Genomic DNA, 19549 nt, shown 5'->3' with positions numbered 1-19549 from the left:
TATGCTGGGGGGCGGGGGGCTCCTCTTCCTCTCTTAAAGGGCCAGCAGCCTCAGACAGAGAGAGGCGGAGACAGGAGGTCTCACTCTGTCACAGAGAACCGACACCATGAATCCAAGATGGCCGCTCCTCACATCAACAGATCAACAGTAGTGAACCCTCTGCTAATGTTGCTAATGATGCTAATAATGCTAATGCTCTGTTTGTATCAGCTCAGTCTGATCAGTTTTAATGACGTTTCATGAATAGAGTCAGCAGGTCGTCCTGTTGCCATGGTTACCTCCACTGAGCTCTGTCAGCCAATCAGAGAGCAGCTTCATCTTAATCCTGTTGTTTTCAGATTCTCTTTGTTTACACCAGAGAGAGTGTGTGTGTGTGTGTGTGTGTGTGTGTGTGTGTGTGTGTGTGGAGGGGGCGGGGCTTGTTGGATTAAGGATTACAGTTTTCCCTCTCGTCTGTTTTTGTTTTTGTTTTCTCTCCATCTTCATCCTGATCATCTGAGGGGCGTTACCCAGCATGCACTGCTGCACCTCCCAGCTCACTGTCAGTCACATCAACAACAACACAAAACAACAACAACAACATGAGAAAAACAAACTGAGATTAAAGTAACAGTAACTGAAACAAAACAACTCTTCTTCTTCTCTGGATTAATTCTTCATGTTTCCTTCCTGCTGACATCACTTCCTGTTACAGAGACTGGAACAGTCCACTGTCATTAAAGGAACCACAGAGAACTGGTTTAAGTCCTGTTCATCAGATCCACTTCACGGTGAATCCTCCTCAGGGTTCTGGTCTCTGATCAGTTCTGTTCACCTTCTATTGATTCCTTTAGGAAACATTATCAATACTCAGTAAGTTATTTTTGATCAGGATCCTTTAACTCTCACATTAAGGTCTAGGACGTCTTTCAGCTGTGTATCAGACCTGATACTGGTCCATGTACTTTACTTCACTGTTATCAGACTCTGCAGGACGATCACTGACAGGAAACAGGAACAGGTCAGGCTAACATGCTAACATGCTAACTGACTTCCTGGTTCTAGGATCAGTCCTGCAGGACTCTCTGTTGCCATGGTTACCTCTGTGAGCGACATCATCATCATCAGACTCAGATCTCAGTTAAACATTATTCATTTATTAGACTCAGTTCTTCATCATCGTCTTCATCACAGAACATCTGGACACAGTCCTGTTGTCATGGTTACCACGCTCTTCGTTAGTCTGATTATCAGCTGGTCAAACCTGTTACCACGACAACGCTCTCAGGTGAGCAGCGTGTCGTCAGCCAGGCAAGTCTTAGTGTGTCAGTGTGTGTGTGTGTGTATCAGTGTGTGTGTGTGTTTGTGTGTGTGTGAGTGTGTATCCGTGTGTGTGTGTTGTGTGTCTGTGTGTATCAGTGTGTCTGTGTGTCAGTCTGTGTATCAGTGTGTGTGTGTGTGTGTGTGTGTGTGTGTATCAGTGTGTATCAGTGTGTGTGTGTGTCTGTTGTATCAGTGTGTGTCAGTGTGTGTGTGTGTGTGTGTGTGAGTGTGTATCACTGTGTGTGTGTGTTGTGTATCAGTGTGTGTATCAGTGTGTGTGTGTGTGTGTGTGTCAGTGTCTGTGTGTGCGTGTATCAGTGTGTCTGTGTGTGTCTGTGTATCAGTGTGTCTGTGTGTGTGTGTGTGTATCAGTGTGTGTGTGTGTGTATCAGTGTGTGTCTGTGTGTGTCAGTGTGTGTGTGTGTGTGTGTGTGTGTGTATCAGTGTGTCTGTGTGTCAGTCTGTGTATCAGTGTGTGTGTGTGTGTATCAGTGTGTATCAGTGTGTATCAGTGCGTGTGTGTGTGTGTCTGTTGTATCAGTGTGTGTGTATCAGTGTGTGTCAGTGTGTGTGTGTGTTCTCAGGATGACGTTCTCTCTCTCCAGTTGTTGGTTCTTTTCCTGCAGATCTCTGATCTGTTCTCTGAGCAGCTCCACCTCCTCTCTGACCGCCAGCATCAGGTGACTCTTCACCAGGTCCTACACACACACACACACACACACACACACACACACACACACAGGTGAGTGTAGTTGTGTCTCACAGTGATCAGTAAAGATGATCGAGGCCCTGATAAACGTCACATGATCAGAATATTGATTAAAGTCAAACAATAAAAATAAAATTCACTGAAACAAACAGAATCAAAACATTTGATCCTGATGAAAAAGATTCAGAAAATAAAGTTTTAAAAAATAAATTATAACAGAAAAAGCTAAACTGTGACTGTGAAGTGATTTACTGTTAATAACACGAGATAGAACCACAGTAGAACTACAGTTAAATTACAGTAGACCCACAGTAGAAACTCACCATGGCCTGCTCGATTTTGTTGTCGATGGCGATCAGACTGTTACTGGAGGCACTGCAGAGAGAGAGACAGGTGAGAGACAGACAGGTGAGAGACAGACAGGTGAGAGAGAGACAGGTGAGCTAACCTGACAGAACTTCAGACCTTTCAGTTTTAACTGAGTTCACCTGAGATCACCTGAGATCACCTGACAGCTGCTCCTGTCATCTCAAACATTTTAAATCTATTTTCTGAACCTTCAGTTTTGTCCTCATCAATACTTGATCAATCGTTTCACTTCTGATCAATAAGTTGTATAAGAGGCTCTGTCGTGCTGACATCTGTCTCTCCAGGTGAACGTGAACACACCTGGAGCAGTCCTGCCCCCTCCTTGTGGTTGCCATGGTTACCTGTGGCAGAACAGCAGCAGTGACATCATCGTGGCCTCTGAGCCCCGCCCAGTGGGCGGAGCTCTGACAGGGACTGACCAATGAGGGTGAGGAGTGGCAGGCAGCAGGGGATTCTGGGCCGGGGGCGGGGCTGACAGGGTCGCGTGTGATTGGTTTCTGCTCCTGGTCTGGACTTCTGTGACTGGCTGAGCCCTGGAGGGCGGAGTCACCGACCTGTGACTCGTCCTGAGTTTGGGTTCGGAGGTCATCGGCCTGGTGCCCGGCCAAGACTCCCTGACCCCTGACCCCTGACCTCTGACCTTTCTACGATCCCGTAACACAACAGGTGCCTCTGGTTGCTTAGCAACAAGCTGCAGAGTCCTGAGAGGGAGGAGCGGGGTCGACAGAGGACGGCGCTGAGGTCGAGGCTGGGGGGCGGAGTCAGGGACGGCAGAGGGCGACTGGTGACGCCCTGACATCATTTTCTTTACACCACCGAACATTTCCCACCAATCACAGCCGTCCCTCACACATGACTGACCAATCAGAGCTCAGCTGCAGACTGACAGAACAAACCGACCAATCACAGAGTCAGAACATCCAAATAGGAAGAAATTAAACGTTAACGTGTCCTGGTTCCGGTCCAGACTTCCTGTTGTCCCTCGTCTTCTGTCTCATTAAACTCTTGTCCTCCATTAACAGGACGTGGACTCAGAGTAAAACCTTTCCTCCAGATGATCTCTGATTGGCTCAGCTCTCTGTGACCTCACAGGTCCAGAGGCCTCGTCCAATCAGAAGCAGCAGTCTCGGGACGTCCAGATGTCGACTCCAAACTGAAGCTCAGTGTTTTCTGTAAACAAGCAAGAGACCTCAGGTTTTCATGGAGACCTGACCTCTCTCTCTCCCACACACACACTCACTCCCTGCTCTCTGATTGGCTGCTGTCTCATTCCAGCTCCCGCCCACTCACTGTCACAGCCAATAGGAAGGCAGCAGTGGAATTCTGCTGCCCACTCACACACAGAGCTTCATTCATCCTCATACTCTGAAACCTCCTCTCACTTTAAACTGGTTTGTTATGGTTCAGACTGAGACCTGAGACCAGGACTCACTGGACTGAGGTCTGAGATCTGAGGTACTGGACTCTGAAGGTGTCAATCATACAATTAAATAAAGAACTGTATATTAAAATCAGTTTAATCATCATGAATAAAAACTGTTCCTGGAGTCCGTCGTCCAACCAAACTGAGCTGAGACAGACCTCGGTCAAGGAGGAGACCAGGAACCAAACAGTCCCTCTACCAGAACCTCAGTCCTCTGCAGAGGTCTGTTGAAGGATGGCCGTCTGAGCAGCTCCACAAAGACCTGAAGCTGAGACGACCCTGGAAAGTCTTCAGGTCTCTGACTGTCCCTGAGTCTGGACCAGACCAGACTGAAACCCAGCAGACAGTTCACAGTGGCTGAAGCTCCACCAGGACCAGGACAGATTTCAGGATGTTGGACAGTCTGAGGTCCTGATGAAGAGGCAGAGACCTGGACCAGGACCAGGATCCTGTGACCCAGATCAGACTCTGACAGGCTGTGATTGGTTGAAGTGTTTATACTGTGTCAAAATAAAAACCAGCTGCAGTGATGTCACTCCGTCTGGAGCCAATCAGAGTCCAGGATGGAACAGAGTCAGGAGACGTGTAGTAGACGTCCTGGTTACACACTGTGAATGAACAGGTCCTCTGTTCTACTGTTTAACACACACACACACACACACACACCACAGCTGTGTTTCCATACCTTCAGGGGACACTGACACTAAAACACGTCCTCACCACCTGATTCATGGTCCCCACAACATGAAGAATACCAAACACACACACACACACATACCACAGCTGAAGTTTCAGCTGAGGGTCACTACAGTTCATCAGCATCAACACTGAACCACACTCACAGACCAGGACCTGATGGACCGGTCTGGATGATCACCACAGTGCGGTCCACCTGTCTCACAGGTAAATAAAGAAGAAATCAAACAGGAAGTCACCTGTCGTCCCCCGGCAGGTTGAAGATGGTCTGGTCCAGACTGAAGGCTGCTGGAGTCTGAACGGGGGTCAGGGAGGGATGGTACGATCCAGCAGGGGGGGAGCTGGGCTGAGAGTGAGACAGTCTGAGGACAGACTGACAGAGAGACAGACAGACAGACAGACAGTTTAAAGGAGCATTACACCCTGAAGGCTGAAGAAAACAACATGAAGCTTCAGGGTTTGAAATCACAACAGTTCTTCATGTTGTAGTTGGTAATTACTAAACACTGGACTCATAGTTTCCCACAATGCATCATGATAAGTAGAACAACCGTCACTAATCGAGAAATATCCCATCATGCATTGTGTTCACACTGAGAGAGACAGAGAGAGTTTATCGGCTGCGACTGCCTCTGACACCTGTGTCAACAACCACACACACTCCCAGCATGCACTCTGTCTGAGACAGGTGACATGGTACAGGTGGTACAGGTGTGTGTGTGCGTACCCGTCCTGTAGCATCGACGTCCAATCGTAGAGGAGGAGGGACGTTTCGTGGGCAAAGTGAAGGTGGTGGAGGGGTGGAGTCCAAACCCTGCGCTCCCATTGGCTGTTTTCGGTCCAGCAGCCGGATGTTAATTGGCTCTCGGTGCGTTGGGGAGGGCGGCCCACTGCGGAGCATGAGCCCTGCCCCCTGAGCGAGCAGGTCCTGGGAGTGGACCCCGCCTCTGTCTCTGTCTCGGCCAATCATCTCCAGGGACTCCAGAGAGTGGGCGTGTCTCATGCTGTCCATCACCCGCCTGAACCCCGCCCCTTCCTGTCGCTCCATAAAGTCTGTGCACGTCCACCGCCCACGGCGGTACGGCTCGCCCCGCCCACCGCCACTGGCCCCGCCCACCGCCAGCCTTACCACCCTGAACCTGGAGGAAGACCCCACTCCCTGCCCCGCGGCATCATGGGAGACGTATTTCCTCTTCAGAGAGGGCGTGGTCGGCTGGGAGGAGCTTCCCTGAGAGCTGCAGGAGGAGGAGGCCTCTGATTGGACGATGGTTGTGACCACACTGGGAGCTGATTGGCCAGACGGAGTTTGGTGTAAGTCTGAGGTCACGCTGGTGATCTGGAAGCCACTCCTCTTTTTACCTCCACTCATCCTCACACACACACACACACACACACACACACACACACACACTACTGACTCACTGAAACACAAACAGGACAAAAAAACTCATTAAGGACCCTGGTCTACTTCCTGGTCTACTTCCTGGTCTTCAGCTGGATCTCTGACATTTAGCTGCTGCTTGTCCTCAAACAGAACATGAGTCCTCACAGTGTGGGATTAGGTTCATGTCCCCATAATGTTGTGTAACAAACACAGAGCAGACAGTCTCACCACACATCCTGTCTCTCTCTCTGTGTCCTGCTGTTCTGGTCAGTGTCTCTCGCCCTGCAGTTCGTCTTTGTTTCCTGTTTCCTCTGACTCAGTCTGATCTGTCGCTGCCTGTTTCACAACCTGGATTTACACAACTCTGTGTGTGTGTGTGTGTGTGTGTGTGTGTGTGTGTGCAGTTCAGGTTCTGCAGGATTTTAACCGTCAGTTCTTCACTGGTATTTTCCTTCTCTACAGTCTGATGTTTCAGTTCAGTGTTTATGGTCCTAACTTTAACCCGTCTCTGTCTCAGATTCTGAAAATAAATAAAAATAAATATTTTTACTGAGAAAAAACTAAAATCTTTGTTCAGTTATCAAACTACAAACTGTTTAAAATGTGAAACAGAAACAGATCAAAGTGACTCTGTTTTCAACTGAATACAGAACAAAGATATTTAATGTTCAAACTGATAAAACTGTTTTTGTAAATAAAAACATTCTGTTTTCTTCTCACACTCAGAGTCTGGGAACTGAAGACACCGACTTACTTTTCCTTCAGCTGATTTTACCTTTTTCTCTGTTGGTAGGTTTAACAGGATTTTAAAATCACTGTATTGTGTTTTTATTCATATTTTACAGCCTCACAACTTCTCTGGAATCAGAGTTTGTAATTTCTCGTTAGTTTCCTGTTAATTGATTAATTAAGTGTTTAATGAACTGTTTGCTGCGTCTCTGTTTCTGATTGGACCAGTTTTACTTAGAGCTTCATCCATGTTAGAAACCGTCCTCTGAGTCAGAGACAGTCTGGACACTGCAGTCAGTTACTATCGGAAAGTCATGAGACAGGTCAGAGCTAGCTGGTTAGCATGCTAACTTCAGCTGAAGTAAAGAAGTGACAGAAGTAGAAGCCAAATCAATTTCCTTCTCTGGACTCGACTGTTCATGAGTAAATTAATAAAGTTTGATACTGAGCTGCTTATGCTAACAACTGCTAATGCTAACTGCTACTAACGCTAACAACTGCTAATGCTAACAGCTGCTAACACTAGAGTTAGCTATGTAGCAACAGCAATAACATATAACCTACATAAAGCTCCTTTAAACACTGAACAGATTTAGATTCAGAGACGGTTCATTAGACCAGAATCTGGTTCTGAGTCAGATTCTGGGTCAGGTTCTGTTGTGGTTCTATCAGTAAACTGTCGCCTCCATCACTGAGCTTATCTCTTTGAGCTCAAAGTACAACAGCCAAAAATCTGGGTGTCACACTTGATCGTACTCTTTCCTTTGATCAGCATATTAAAGACATTACAAAGACCGCCTTTTTTCACCTACGCAATATAGCTAGGATTTGGTCTTTTCTCTCCATGGCAGACGCTGAAATTCTAGTCCATGCCTTTGTTTCCTCTAGACTGGATTATTGTAATGTTTTGCTTTCAGGACTACCGCGTACTAGCACTAAAAGTCTGCAAATGGTTCAGAATGCTGCAGCTAGAATGCTAACCAAATCGAGAAGGTTTGACCATATTACCCCAGTTCTAGCCTCCCTTCACTGGCTCCCTATTCATGTTAGATCAGACTTTAAAGTTCTCTTAATGACTTATAAAATTCTAAATGGGCTAGCCCCCTCATACCTGTCTGATCTTCTTAACCCTTATATTCCCTCCCGTGCTCTGTGTTCTCAGAGTGCAGGGCTGCTGTCTGTCCCCAGAGTCAAAAAGAAGTCAGCAGGCTGCAGGGCCTTCTCCTATCGGGCCCCCTTCCTCTGGAACAACCTCCCTAGTGATATTAGACAGGCTGACTCAGTTGAGGCCTTTAAATCCAAACTAAAAACTCATCTTTATGCCTTAACTTTTAACTAGCACATTATTCTGGTTCCTATTTCAGGATACCATTTTTCCCTTGGCGGGTTGGGTCAGTCTCAATGCATCAGTTAAGATTAATAGTTAGTAAATGTTGTCCATGATGTCCTGCCGACGAGATTATTATTAACTGTCTTAATATCACTGCATCACTTTAACTGTGTGTTCTTCCCTCAAGCACATTACTGCCCAGGCTGTGCTTCTCTCTCTCTCTCTGCTACTGTCTCTCACTGCAGGGTTCTGCCTCCAGAGCTGGAGAGTCTCCTGCTGCTCCCATGATCCAGCTCAACCCATGATGCAACAATAATTAAAACATTTACTAGTGTTATTGATAGTGTTAGTGCTATTAATGTACCATCGTTTGTCATTATTATTCCTTTAGCTGTAATAATAATTATTACTATTATTATTATTATTACTATTATTACTACTACTATTTACACTTTGACTTAGTCTGTGTATCTGCAATGTTGTCTTTCTCCTACCCCATTCCCCCACCCCCCTCTCTTTCTGTCTAAACCCAACCGGTCGAGGCAGATGGCCGCCCACCCTGAGTCGAGGTTTCTGCCTCTTAAAAGGAAGTTTTTCCTTGCCACAGTCGCCTAGTGCTGCTCATGGTGGGATCTGTTGGGTTTTTCTCTGTAAATCTTATAAGATAAAGAGTACGGTCTAGACCTGCTCTATATGTACAGCGTCTCGAGATAACTTCTGTTGTGAATTGGCGCTATATAAATAAAATTTGACTTTGACTTTGACTTTGACTTTGACTTTGAGCTTCACCTCTGACCTTTGACCTCTGAGGACCCTGTGCTGCAGACACATGCTCCTCCCTGATCAATAACTGATCATTAATCATTGATCAGGAGCCTGGAGTCTGACGTCACAACCACAAACATTCGCTCAATGACACCCTGTGACGTGATCGTTGTAAACACTCACGTTCCTGTTCTCAGCTGAGGCGCGCGCTCCCGCTCCTGATCTGGATCAGCGACCCCCCTCCTCCTCCCCGCTCTTCTCCCTCCAGTGACGTCACCACCGAGCCCGGTGTCACAATCGGTCCATTATCCACACACAGAAAAACACAACAGCCGCGCATGCGCGTCAGTCCCGGAGCAGCCCCGAGCCGCGGGAGCGCGCACAGTTTCAGTAAAAAGTTTGAGCGGAAGTTCTCGGACTCGTTCTCCCGCTGGTCCTGGTCCGGTTCGGCTGTCAGTCCGTCAGGAGCGTGAGCCGCGGCGGGAACTTTCTTCTTCTTCTTCTACAGAGAAAAACAAACTCTCACTCCTCCTCCTCCTCTCCTTCCTCCTTCCTCTGTCAACAGCACGTGTCTCTACACGGCAGCCAATGAGCGACCAGCTCACTCCTTCATCATCATCATCAGGTCCGGGTCTCCGGGTCTGATCCGGATCATCATCTCTGTTTGGTAGAAGAATATTGAGAACACAGAGATACGGGACGAGGTGCGCGTGCATGTGAGACTGTCCGAGAGGGGGGGGGGTCTCACTGTTCATATTGATTCCATGTATTTATTGATCAGATGTTGATGTATCATCATGTCAATAAAGTTTGATTTAATCTAAAGTTGTTTCAGAGGCTGTTTCTCTGTGGCGCCTCCTGTGGTCAGTTTGTGTCACTACAGGTCACAGCAGAGCTCTGACTGGAGGAGGAGGACAGTGAAGGGTGGAGGTGAGACAAGATGCCAGAGACCTGAGACCTGAGACCTGAACCTGAGACCTGAGAACAGAGACCAGAGGCCAGAGACCTGAGACAAGATGCCAGAGACCTGAACCTGAGACCTGATGCCAGAGACCTGAGAACAGAGACCAGAGGCCAGAGACCTGAGAACAGAGACCAGATGCCAGAGACCTGAGAACAGAGACCAAAGATCAGGCCAGAGACCAGAGCACCGTCCACGTCTATGATTGGTCGCATGCTGCAGACTCCGTCTCCTTCATGTCTGGATCAGGACTGGGCGGAGCTACAGAGTCATCATGTGACCACTGAGGTTTTATATTTGTGTCAGATCAACCAATCAGATTGCTTCTTCTCCTTTAATGTCACATCACGTCTGAATGACTCACCTGTCAATCATCTGTTACATCATCATCATGTGACGTCACTTTATTACATAAACACATCAAACACTCGTCTTTACAGAGACACCGCTTTTAAACGCAGCACGAAAACTCTCTTAGCAGTGTTAGCATCCCCATTAAAATCAATGGGCTCTGCTAGCAGTGTTAGCATCCCCATTAAAATCAATGGGCTCTGCTAGCAGTGTTAGCATGGTGCTGTCCAACAGAGGAGCAGTCAGTTAAAAACAGTTTAACATCCACAGCCTGAACAGCTGACAGTCACGTGACGGTCGTGTGATGGTCATGTGACATTCAGGTGTTTATAAACTGGTTGTATAACCAGGTGATAAATGAGGTCATATGAAGGTGAGGTGCTGGTCGTTGCTGAGGCCGTAGGTGTGTTTGTGCTGCTCGAACAGGTCGGTCAAACTCTGCAGGTAAAGTTTATGAAGACTCTCGATGTCCTCGCTGCTGGGACTGGGAGTCTGGGCGACCGAGACCGGCTTCCCCACTGAAAACAGAGAGAGAGAGAGAGAGAGAGAGACATGGAGGAACCAGGAAACAAATAGCTCAGAGGCTTACTGAGGCTAACTGAAGCTAACTGATGCTAACTAAAGTTAGCATTAGTTAGCGTCAGGTGTTAATGTAAATACTGCAGAAACCTGATTAACGCTGGATTAACGTGACATTAACATTAACAAACATTAGATAAACGTTAACGTTAGCATTGCGGTCGTACCAACGGTGTGTATGGACTTCCTGTACGGCATCAGGCCGAAGCTGTACTGGAAAACTCCTCTGGCGTGAAACAGAGGCATGGCCACTCCCATGATGCTCTGCAGCCGGTTCTGTGGACACAGGACAACACACTGACATCCCATAATACTAGTACATCTTAGCATCCTATCAGCTGTCCTCCTTAATTTCATTAGCCTAGCTAACAAGCTAACAGGCTAACACTGTGTGGCAGTCAGAGCAGCAGAAGTTAAACTAAAAAGAAATGAAAAGATCTGTAGTAAAATTAACAAGTGTTTGTGACTAAAGTTAGCTAATAGCTAATAGCTAATACCTATTAGCTTATAGCTAATAATAGTTTGTGTTCATGTATAATTTTGGGTGGTGAGGAAAACCCGTCTTGTTGCTAGGCTACTGTAATATGGCTGTTCAGATGATTCTAAGATGTTGATGGTGGTTGTCAGGCAACTTCACGGTCGCTAAGTGGTTTTCAGGTGTTGTCAGGTAGCAGCTAAAGCTCTAAGTACAGTTAGCTAATCTGTTGCTAAGATAATACACAGTGTTCTGTAGTAAATTAAGTTTTCTCTGCTGTTTCTTCAGCTGTAATCTGGTTATAGGTTGACTGTAGGTGGATATTCTGACTGTCTGACTTTATAAACACGCTCATTAAAGTTAGCTTTAGCTCAGAGTCTGTTAGCGTGACCTCTGACCTGCAGCGTCCTCAGAGGAGAGCCGGTGGGATTCTCCATCTGATCAAACAGCTCGTTCTCTCCGAAAGAAAAGACTGGAACCAGCTGAGCTCTGCACACAAACACACACAAACACAGTTACAAAGTGAGTGTATGGTCTATAGCCCCGCCCTCTGAGCCCCGCCTCCTCGTTAAGCTCCACCCACCCGTGTTTGAGAGCCAGTTTGATGAATCCCTTCCTGTTTCGCAGCTGAAAAACAGAACACAAAGTTTCAGTCACTGATCAATAAAAACAAGCCATCAGTCTGATCACGTGAAGAACAAATGAAATTCAGTTTTAAACTAATGATTTCAACACTGTCCTGTTGACAGGAGCTGAATTCATCTCTGTCATCTTATTTTTATTTTCCTGCTCCTGTAGACAGATTAAACTGTAGTCAGATTAAAGCTGCAGACAGATTAAACTGTAGTCAGATTAAAGATGTAGATTAAAGTTGTAGACAGATTAAACCTGTAGACAGATTAAACTGTAGACAGATTAAACTGTAGGCAGATTAAAGATGTAGATTAAAGTTGTAGACAGATTAAACCTGTAGACAGATTAAACCTGTAGTCAGATTAAAGCTGTAGACAGATTAAACTGTAGACAGATTAAACCTGTAGACAGATTAAACTGTAGGCAGATTAAAGATGTAGATTAAAGTTGTAGACAGATTAAACTGTAGTCAGATTAAAGCTGCAGACAGATTAAACTGTAGTCAGATTAAAGATGTAGATTAAAGTTATAGACAGATTAAACCTGTAGACAGATTAAACTGTAGTCAGATTAAAGATGTAGATTAAAGTTGTAGACAGATTAAACTGTAGTCAGATTAAACTGTAGACAGATTAAACTGTAGACGGATTAAACCTGTAGACAGATTAAACTGTAGACAGATTAAATCTGCAGACAGATTAAAGCTGCAGACAGATTAAAGCTCTCGTCACAGGTTCAGTCTGTTTCCTGACGTTTCACTGAGGAAATGAACAAACTTCTGATGAAACTCCTGAATTTAACAACACAGTCAAATTGAAACCTGACGCTCTGTGAGGATCAGACCAAGACCAGGACCACAACCAGGGACCTGGGACCAGAACCAGGGACCTGGGACCAGGACCAGGACAGGAAGCTGTACCTGCAGAGTTAAAGCCCCGGGCCGAGCGTCCAGAGCCTCCGGAGCTCCGCCCACCGCAATGACAGCAACGTTCCCTCCTTCAGGACGACTGACCAGGTACGACAGACTGGATTTACAGCTCGACACCAGACCTGACAGGGAGACAGGTTTATACAGACAGACAGGTGAGGAGACAGACAGTTGGAGGCCTCCTGTCTCTGTCAGTGGAGTTTGTACAGGATGAATGAAAACATCATCAGGTTTCTAAGGATCCAGACAGACTGCAGGTCAGCTGGTTCCTGAGGAGGAGACACAGGCCCTGGACTGGTACAGGCCCTGGTACAGATCCTGACCCTTCATCAGATTTAAACAGATCATGTGGAGCTGCAGATGAAGAACTCTTCTTCTCCTCTGATCATCTTCACTGAAAACTCTTGTTCCACCTGCAGAGAACTTTAGGATTTCTTTATGTTGAGTTAATGTTAAAATCAGCTGTGAACATGTTGAGTGAAGCTCAGTCTGAGTCTTTGTTCCTTTCATCGGTTTAACATCAGTGTTTTTACTTTTTAACTCGATTCTGTTTTTAGACTTCCTGTTCTGAGGACGCAGCGTGGACCGATGTCCTCATAAAGACACTGTACCACCATCAGAGGACCAGGCTCTTCTCTCTGTGAAGCCACATGTTGGACTCTTCAGGTCCAAACTGGTCCTGGTCTCAGCAGATCAGAGAATGGAATCCAGTTCTCTGAGTGGATGACGATCAGCTGTTCCACCTGGACAGGTGTGTTTCACTGTGTGAGGTCACTCAGGTTCAGTCTGCTCCTCCTCAGCAGGAAGTTTCTGTCCTTTATGAACATGTGTCTGTCCCTCTCTGTCTGTCTGACAGTCTGTCTCTCTGTCCGTCTGTCTCTCTGAGCAGTAAAATCATTTTGTTTCATCACTTTGTTTCTCATGTTTCACCACAGTCAGTGACTCAGTGGTTCAGTGACTCAGTGGTTCAGTGGCTCAGTGGCTCAGTGGTTCAGTGGGTCACTGGGTCAGAGAACAGACACATTTCCTCAGGTCTGATTCTGTAACGTTCAGGGTTCATCACTGCACCAGGACCTTTTAACAGCTCAGAGTCTGATCCTCTGTGACACTGGTTCAGGTGTGATCAGTGTCACAGAGGATCAGACTGTGTAAGAACCTGCTCTGACTCTGGAGGATCCACAGGGTCTCTAAAGGGTTTCTACAGGGTCTCTAAGGGTCTCTACAGGGTCTCAGAAGCATGGAGGACCAGGCTGGACCTGACTCTGCTGCAGTTCCTCAGTTTGACCACCAGGTGTCTCTGTCCCCTCAGGTGAGTCAGATTAAACCTGATCTGGATCAGAGATCAGAGGGTCTCTGTTATTGATCAGGATTAATGATCAAACTGAGCGATCACTGTAGCTGAGACAAATGAACCATGTGACCCTGAGGACGGACAGCAGCCAATCAGAGAGCAGCTCTCTGCCTCCTCCCCCCGACACAGCTGACTCAGTCCAAAGACTGGATTGAGAAACTGGATCACCCTGACCCTACACCACCCCCCAGATCTGACCCTACACCACCCCCCCCAGACTGCTGGTCTTCTGATCTCAGACAGACCGACAGGCAGTCAGACAGACAGGTGGACAGACAGACAGGTAGACAGACAGACAGGTGTGTACCTCCACACATGATGTAGTCTCTGAAGACTGGGACTCTGAACCAGAACGGCAGCATCAGCAGGTGAGGTCTGAGTCCAGGAAACAGACGAGAGAAACCGGTCGACTCCGTACAGAAGTTCCCAAACCCCCCCGCTACCAAGACACCTGAGAGACAGACAGGTGAGAGACAGACAGGTCAACACACCTGAGAGACAGACAGGTCAAAACGCCTGAGAGACAGACAGGTGAGAGACAGACAGGTCAACACACCTGAGAGACAGGCAGGTGAGAGACAGACAGGTGAGCAGACAGACAGGTCAACACACCTGAGAGACAGGCAGGTGAGAGACAGACAGGTGAGCAGACAGACAGGTGAGCAGACAGACAGGTTAACACACCTGAGAGACAGACAGGTGTGCTGACAGACAGGTGGAGAGACAGACAGAGAGGTCATCACACCTGAGAGACAGACAGGTGAGAGACAGACAGGTGAGCAGACAGACAGGTGGAGAGACAGACAGACAGGTCAACATACCTGAGAGACAGACAGGTCAACACACCTGAGAGACAGACAGGTGAGCAGACAGACAGGTGAGAGACAGACAGGTGTGTGTCTCACCATGTGGATGAAATCCAAAGATGTAGTTTTTCTTTGGGTCCAGATCGACTGTTTTAATGAGCTGCAGATCAATAAGATCAAATCAATAATCAATAATCAGAGTGATTGATCAGTGTGCAGGTACTGATCAGTACCAGATATTGATCAGGTATTGATCAGGTATTGATTACATCAGTAGATATGGTCTCACCCTGATAGGGAAGTAGTCCCTGAAGTAGTCCCAGACGGTCCAGCTCCTGACCCACTGTGACCTCCGACCCCCACTGGTGGGCGTGTCCCAGTCCAACCACAGCCAACCAGCATAGAGCAGGGCGACCATCCACCAATCAGAGAGAGCCAGGAGGACGAAGGCAGCGAGACAGCACTGAGCTGACAGACAGACAGACAGACAGACAGATGAACAGAGAGTGAGAGACAGACAGACACAGAGAGAGAGAGACAGACACAGATGGAGAGAGAGACAGACAGAGAGAGAGAGACAGATGGACAGAGAGACAGAGAGAGAGAGACAGGTTTGTATTTCAAACTCAGGTCTTATATTTCTGTTCATTTCCAGTTTCCTGGTGATTGATTGACCAATCAAGGCAATAATCAGCTGAATAATCAATAATCATAAAGTTACAGTCAAACAATCAGATCATTAATAAACTGCAGCTGTTGGAGGATTAACCAGAGAACTGAGCTCTGATCAGTCTCACTGACATGAAAAACCTTCACTGGTTCTAATGGTTCTGATGGTTCTGATGGATCTGATGGATCTGATGGATCTGATGGTCCTGGTGGATCTGATGGTTAAAGCAGACCTGAGAGTTCAGGACTTTAAACTGAATTATTTCACAATAAAAGTCTTTATCAAACTGAATCACATGAAACACAGAGGAAGTTAATCACAGGTCAACTGACCAATCAGAGGCCTCCTGACAGAACAATCAATAACGTCTGATCGATACAGGTCAGACAGACAGGTGGTCAGACAGACAGGTGAGTGTTACCCAGAGCCAGGAAGGAGAAGATCCACTGCAGGACGGCGGCGGTCTGAAGCCTCCTGCGCAGCGGGATGTTCAGCGGGGCGAACTCGATCTTCATGCCGGCGGTCGCGCACCTTGGCCCGGCTTGGAGCGGTGCGACCTCTCGGTGTGTCCGCCTGGATGTCGGGGTTCTCTCTCTCAGTGCCTGTCTCTCTCTCTCCCTGTCTGTCTCTCTGCCTGTCTGTCTGTCTGTCTGTCAGTGAGCCGCTGATGTTACAGACTCTAAACTTCTGATTTTCACTTCGTTTCCAAACTTTACAAACACGCTCCCCTCCCTGCTCCACTGCGCATGCGTACGAACCCTCCCCCTCTGGGTGGGTTCCTCTCAGCCAATCAAAGCTGGTGACGAAACATGTCGGGAGCGAGCCTGCAGTGAGGCGCGTTCACGGTCTGGGATGTTGAAATAAAGTTGTTAACAGACGTTTAACCGTTAAACATGACGCGTCACAGAATCACGTGACATTAGAACCTGACAGTCCTCTGAGCTGTGTCCTGATTGGCTGAGTTTCTTTCATGTTTAGTTCTTCAGATCATCTTCACAGGTGAAAATCACTGTTCTGATGTTTGAAGCCTGAATCCAATCTCCAGAAGTAAGAAGGAAAACAGTCACATGATGAAAAGCTGAGAACACCTGAGCAGGTAAACCCTGAGATCAGCTGTTCAGTCTCTGTACAGGAAGAAGAAGGACTCCAGTCTCCTCAGAGGTCAGAGGTCAGAGGTCGTCTGTGTTCACCGTCAGGACAAGAGAGGTCGACCTCGAACGCACCTGCAAAGATAAAACACAGCAGAGGGAGAAATAAACAACAACAGGAACAGTGATGGTATTATTATTATTATTGTTATTATTATCAAAATTATTATTAGTATTATTATTTTTGTTGTTGTTTTTATTGTTTTCTCATCAGGTTCAGTTTTTCAGTTTTTCATCAAACATCAGTTTTTAATCACCTCTGACCTCTGATGCGTTTACTGTCTCTGCAGACAGTCAGACAGGTAACACACTGTGTCCTCTCTGGGCAGCAGCGCCCCCTGCAGACTGCACTGCTCAGTAACAGCTCCAGCTCTGACCCACTGGACCACTTATTACCCATGATCCTCCTCTTCTCCAGTGGCTGGAACAAGCTGTTTCTGACTGTCTGATTGTTTCCTGTCTGACTGTCTGTCAGAGCTGATCGGGTTTTAATGAGTGATTAATCAGAATCAACAGGTGTTCATTTGAACTGATCAATAAATCAATAATGATCACTGATCAAAACTGTTTTAACTCATGTGTTTAGTGTTATTATTGATAAACTGATTCTGACTGATCAGGAATCAGCTGACTGATCTGAGCTTCTCCTTTAATGACCTCACCACAGTAAATAAACTGTTGTCATGGTAACAGCTCCATGGTAACACTGAGTTTCTGTTGCTTCCTGTTCCTGTGTGTTGCCATGGTTACAGCTGATAAGGAGGGCGTGGCCTTAACTTTGACTCAGAGTCTGAAGAGACGGAGGTCAGAGCTCAGAGAGACCAAGCCGAGGTCTCTAATGATTGTCTCTACTGTTTCTACTGTTTTCAGTGTCTGACTGACTCTAATGACTCTGTTTCTATTGTTTCTATTGTTTCTGTGGCTCATGTCTGGTCTGATCTCAGATCTGAGTTTCCTGTTTTTTTCAGTCTGTTTCTAATGTTTTGTTTCCATTTGAAACTCAAACTTTATTGATCTGTGGTTTGAAGTCGATCATCTCAGAGCAAAGGTCAAATCAATATAAAACTAAGAACTGTAAAAAATATTGTTTCAATTAAATCTGATGTTTTCTGTTCTTCTCTGTTTTTATTCCACCAGATCCACATTAAACAGAAACAATATAATACAATACAAAACAGTACAAATCAATAAACACAATACAAATCAATAAACACAATAGAGCACTACAGGGACCCAGTCCTGACGTCAGCTTCAACCTGGTTCCTCCTCATCCTTCAGGTTTAGTTGATCAGATCATCTTCACAGATGAACTCCACTGTTCTGATGTTTGAAGTAAGAAGCTAATGTTAGGCTGTAAACCAACTACACCATGGTCACATGACGTCAACGTCTCCACCACTAAGCTTCCAACTGGTCATTTCATTTAGCTCTGAGCTCTTCTACAAAAGCCTTTCTTCTTAGAAAGTTAGTGAGAGTTTGAAAGAGCGTGAGTAGAAACACAACGAGGCTGTAAAGGTGGACTGGTGAGTAGATGGGTTTTCATGTTAACGTCCCCGACAACCTCTGTAGTTTCATTTAGACACTCGTTAGCAACCGCCTTTTTTAAGACACGGAAAAGCTTCAAACATCAGGAGTGGGGGATTTACTGACCCATTTTATGTCGGAGAATAAAACCTGAAAATGTCTCAGACCTTATTTCAGACATTGAACCAGAAACACACTGACAACAGGAAGAGCTAACATGCTAACATGCTACATGCTAACATGCTAACTGACTTCCTGGTTCTAGGACTCATTCCTGTAGAACTCTATAGAACCTCAGTAACAGAACAACATGCAGAAACACCAGAGGGTCAGAAAACAACAGCTGGTTACCATGGTTACAGCTGGCTACCATGGTTACAGCTGGTTACCGTGGTTACAGCTCACCCTGAGATAAACCAGGCTGTAAACAGTAAACAGTTCATGTTAAAGGTTCATTCCACTGATTTTTAGTTCCTCCTCAGCTCTTTGATGGACTCCATGGAGTTCAAGTGCATTATGGGAAATGTTTTATATATCTGAATTGTTGTTGAATAGTTCATTATATTTTTTATGATGTGTTTAATCAGTTCTTCGACTTCCTTTCTTCTGGAGGTCAAACTCTAAACAAACGTTTGGGATGTTTATGATCAGCTGGAAACAGGATCATTCACATTTTCTTTTCTTTCACATTTAAATATTTCTAAATAAAAGACTTTTATTTTGTAACAGCTTCTGAGCACAGCTGCAGGATTAGGTTTCTCTGCTGTCAGATTCTGGATCAGAGGATTCTGGATCAGAGAAAGTGGTGCTCCTCTGACCGGTTTGGTTTCATGTCACAGACTTCGGCTCTCAGTTCTGGTCTGAGGCGGGTCATGGTGCGGCTGCTGGGTCAGTCTGCTGGTTTTAATAATAAACCACCTGCAGTACCAGACTCCTCCAGCAGAGACTTCCTGACCCTCTGACCCAACAACAGCTGCAGGAAGTGATGTCATGACATGTTGTTCTGTTACTCACAGATGAGGAGCTGTACCTGAACCTGATTGGCTGACAGGGGCAAGAAATTACCAAATGCTAGACTACACCTGGACTACACCTGGACTACACCTGGACCCTGTGCTACACCTGGACTGAACCTGGACTACACCTGGACCCTGTGCTACACCTGGACTACACCTGGACTACATCTGGACTGAACCTGGGCTACACCTAGGCTACACCTGGACTGAACCTCAGCTACACCTGGACCCTGTGCTACACCTGGACTGAACCTGTACTACACCTGGACCCAGTGCTACACCTGGACCCTGGCCTACACCTGGACTGAACCTCAGCTACACCTGGACCCTGGCGTACACCTGGACTACACCTGAACTGAACCTCAGCTACACCTGGACCCTGTGCTACACCTGGCCTACA

General features: G+C 46.5%; 2 protein-coding genes and 1 long non-coding RNA gene across 3 annotated transcripts; all 3 read right to left on the bottom strand.

The window, feature by feature from the left end:
* Positions 1–1116: 1116 nt before the first annotated feature.
* Positions 1117–9455, bottom strand: LOC108882208 (TSC22 domain family protein 4). Its single transcript, XM_018674571.2, has 5 exons — positions 8891–9455; positions 5227–5920; positions 4739–4872; positions 2335–2386; positions 1117–2000 (listed from the first exon to the last, which is right to left on the bottom strand). The coding sequence occupies exons 2-5, from the start codon at positions 5866–5868 to the stop codon at positions 1854–1856; spliced, it is 975 nt and encodes a 324-aa protein (XP_018530087.2). The 5' UTR covers positions 5869–5920; positions 8891–9455; the 3' UTR covers positions 1117–1853.
* Positions 9456–10046: 591 nt separating this feature from the next.
* LOC108882206 (2-acylglycerol O-acyltransferase 2-A) lies at positions 10047–16214 on the bottom strand. Its single transcript, XM_018674566.2, has 9 exons — positions 15883–16214; positions 15081–15259; positions 14891–14951; positions 14293–14436; positions 12626–12756; positions 11657–11700; positions 11472–11562; positions 10766–10874; positions 10047–10537 (listed from the first exon to the last, which is right to left on the bottom strand). Exons 1-9 carry the CDS (start codon positions 15974–15976, stop codon positions 10383–10385), a joined length of 1008 nt encoding a protein of 335 aa, XP_018530082.1. The 5' UTR covers positions 15977–16214; the 3' UTR covers positions 10047–10382.
* Positions 11712–12585, bottom strand: LOC127142263 (uncharacterized). Its single transcript, XR_007812751.1, has 3 exons — positions 12361–12585; positions 12108–12327; positions 11712–12074 (listed from the first exon to the last, which is right to left on the bottom strand). It is a non-coding gene; the product is annotated as an uncharacterized LOC127142263 (long non-coding RNA).
* Positions 16215–19549: the final 3335 nt, after the last annotated feature.

The sequence above is a fragment of the Lates calcarifer genome, unplaced genomic scaffold, assembly GCF_001640805.2.
Source record: "Lates calcarifer isolate ASB-BC8 unplaced genomic scaffold, TLL_Latcal_v3 scaffold_55_116, whole genome shotgun sequence".
Lineage (NCBI taxonomy): Eukaryota > Metazoa > Chordata > Actinopteri > Centropomidae > Lates > Lates calcarifer.
This window is presented reverse-complemented; position numbering and strand designations above follow the sequence as displayed.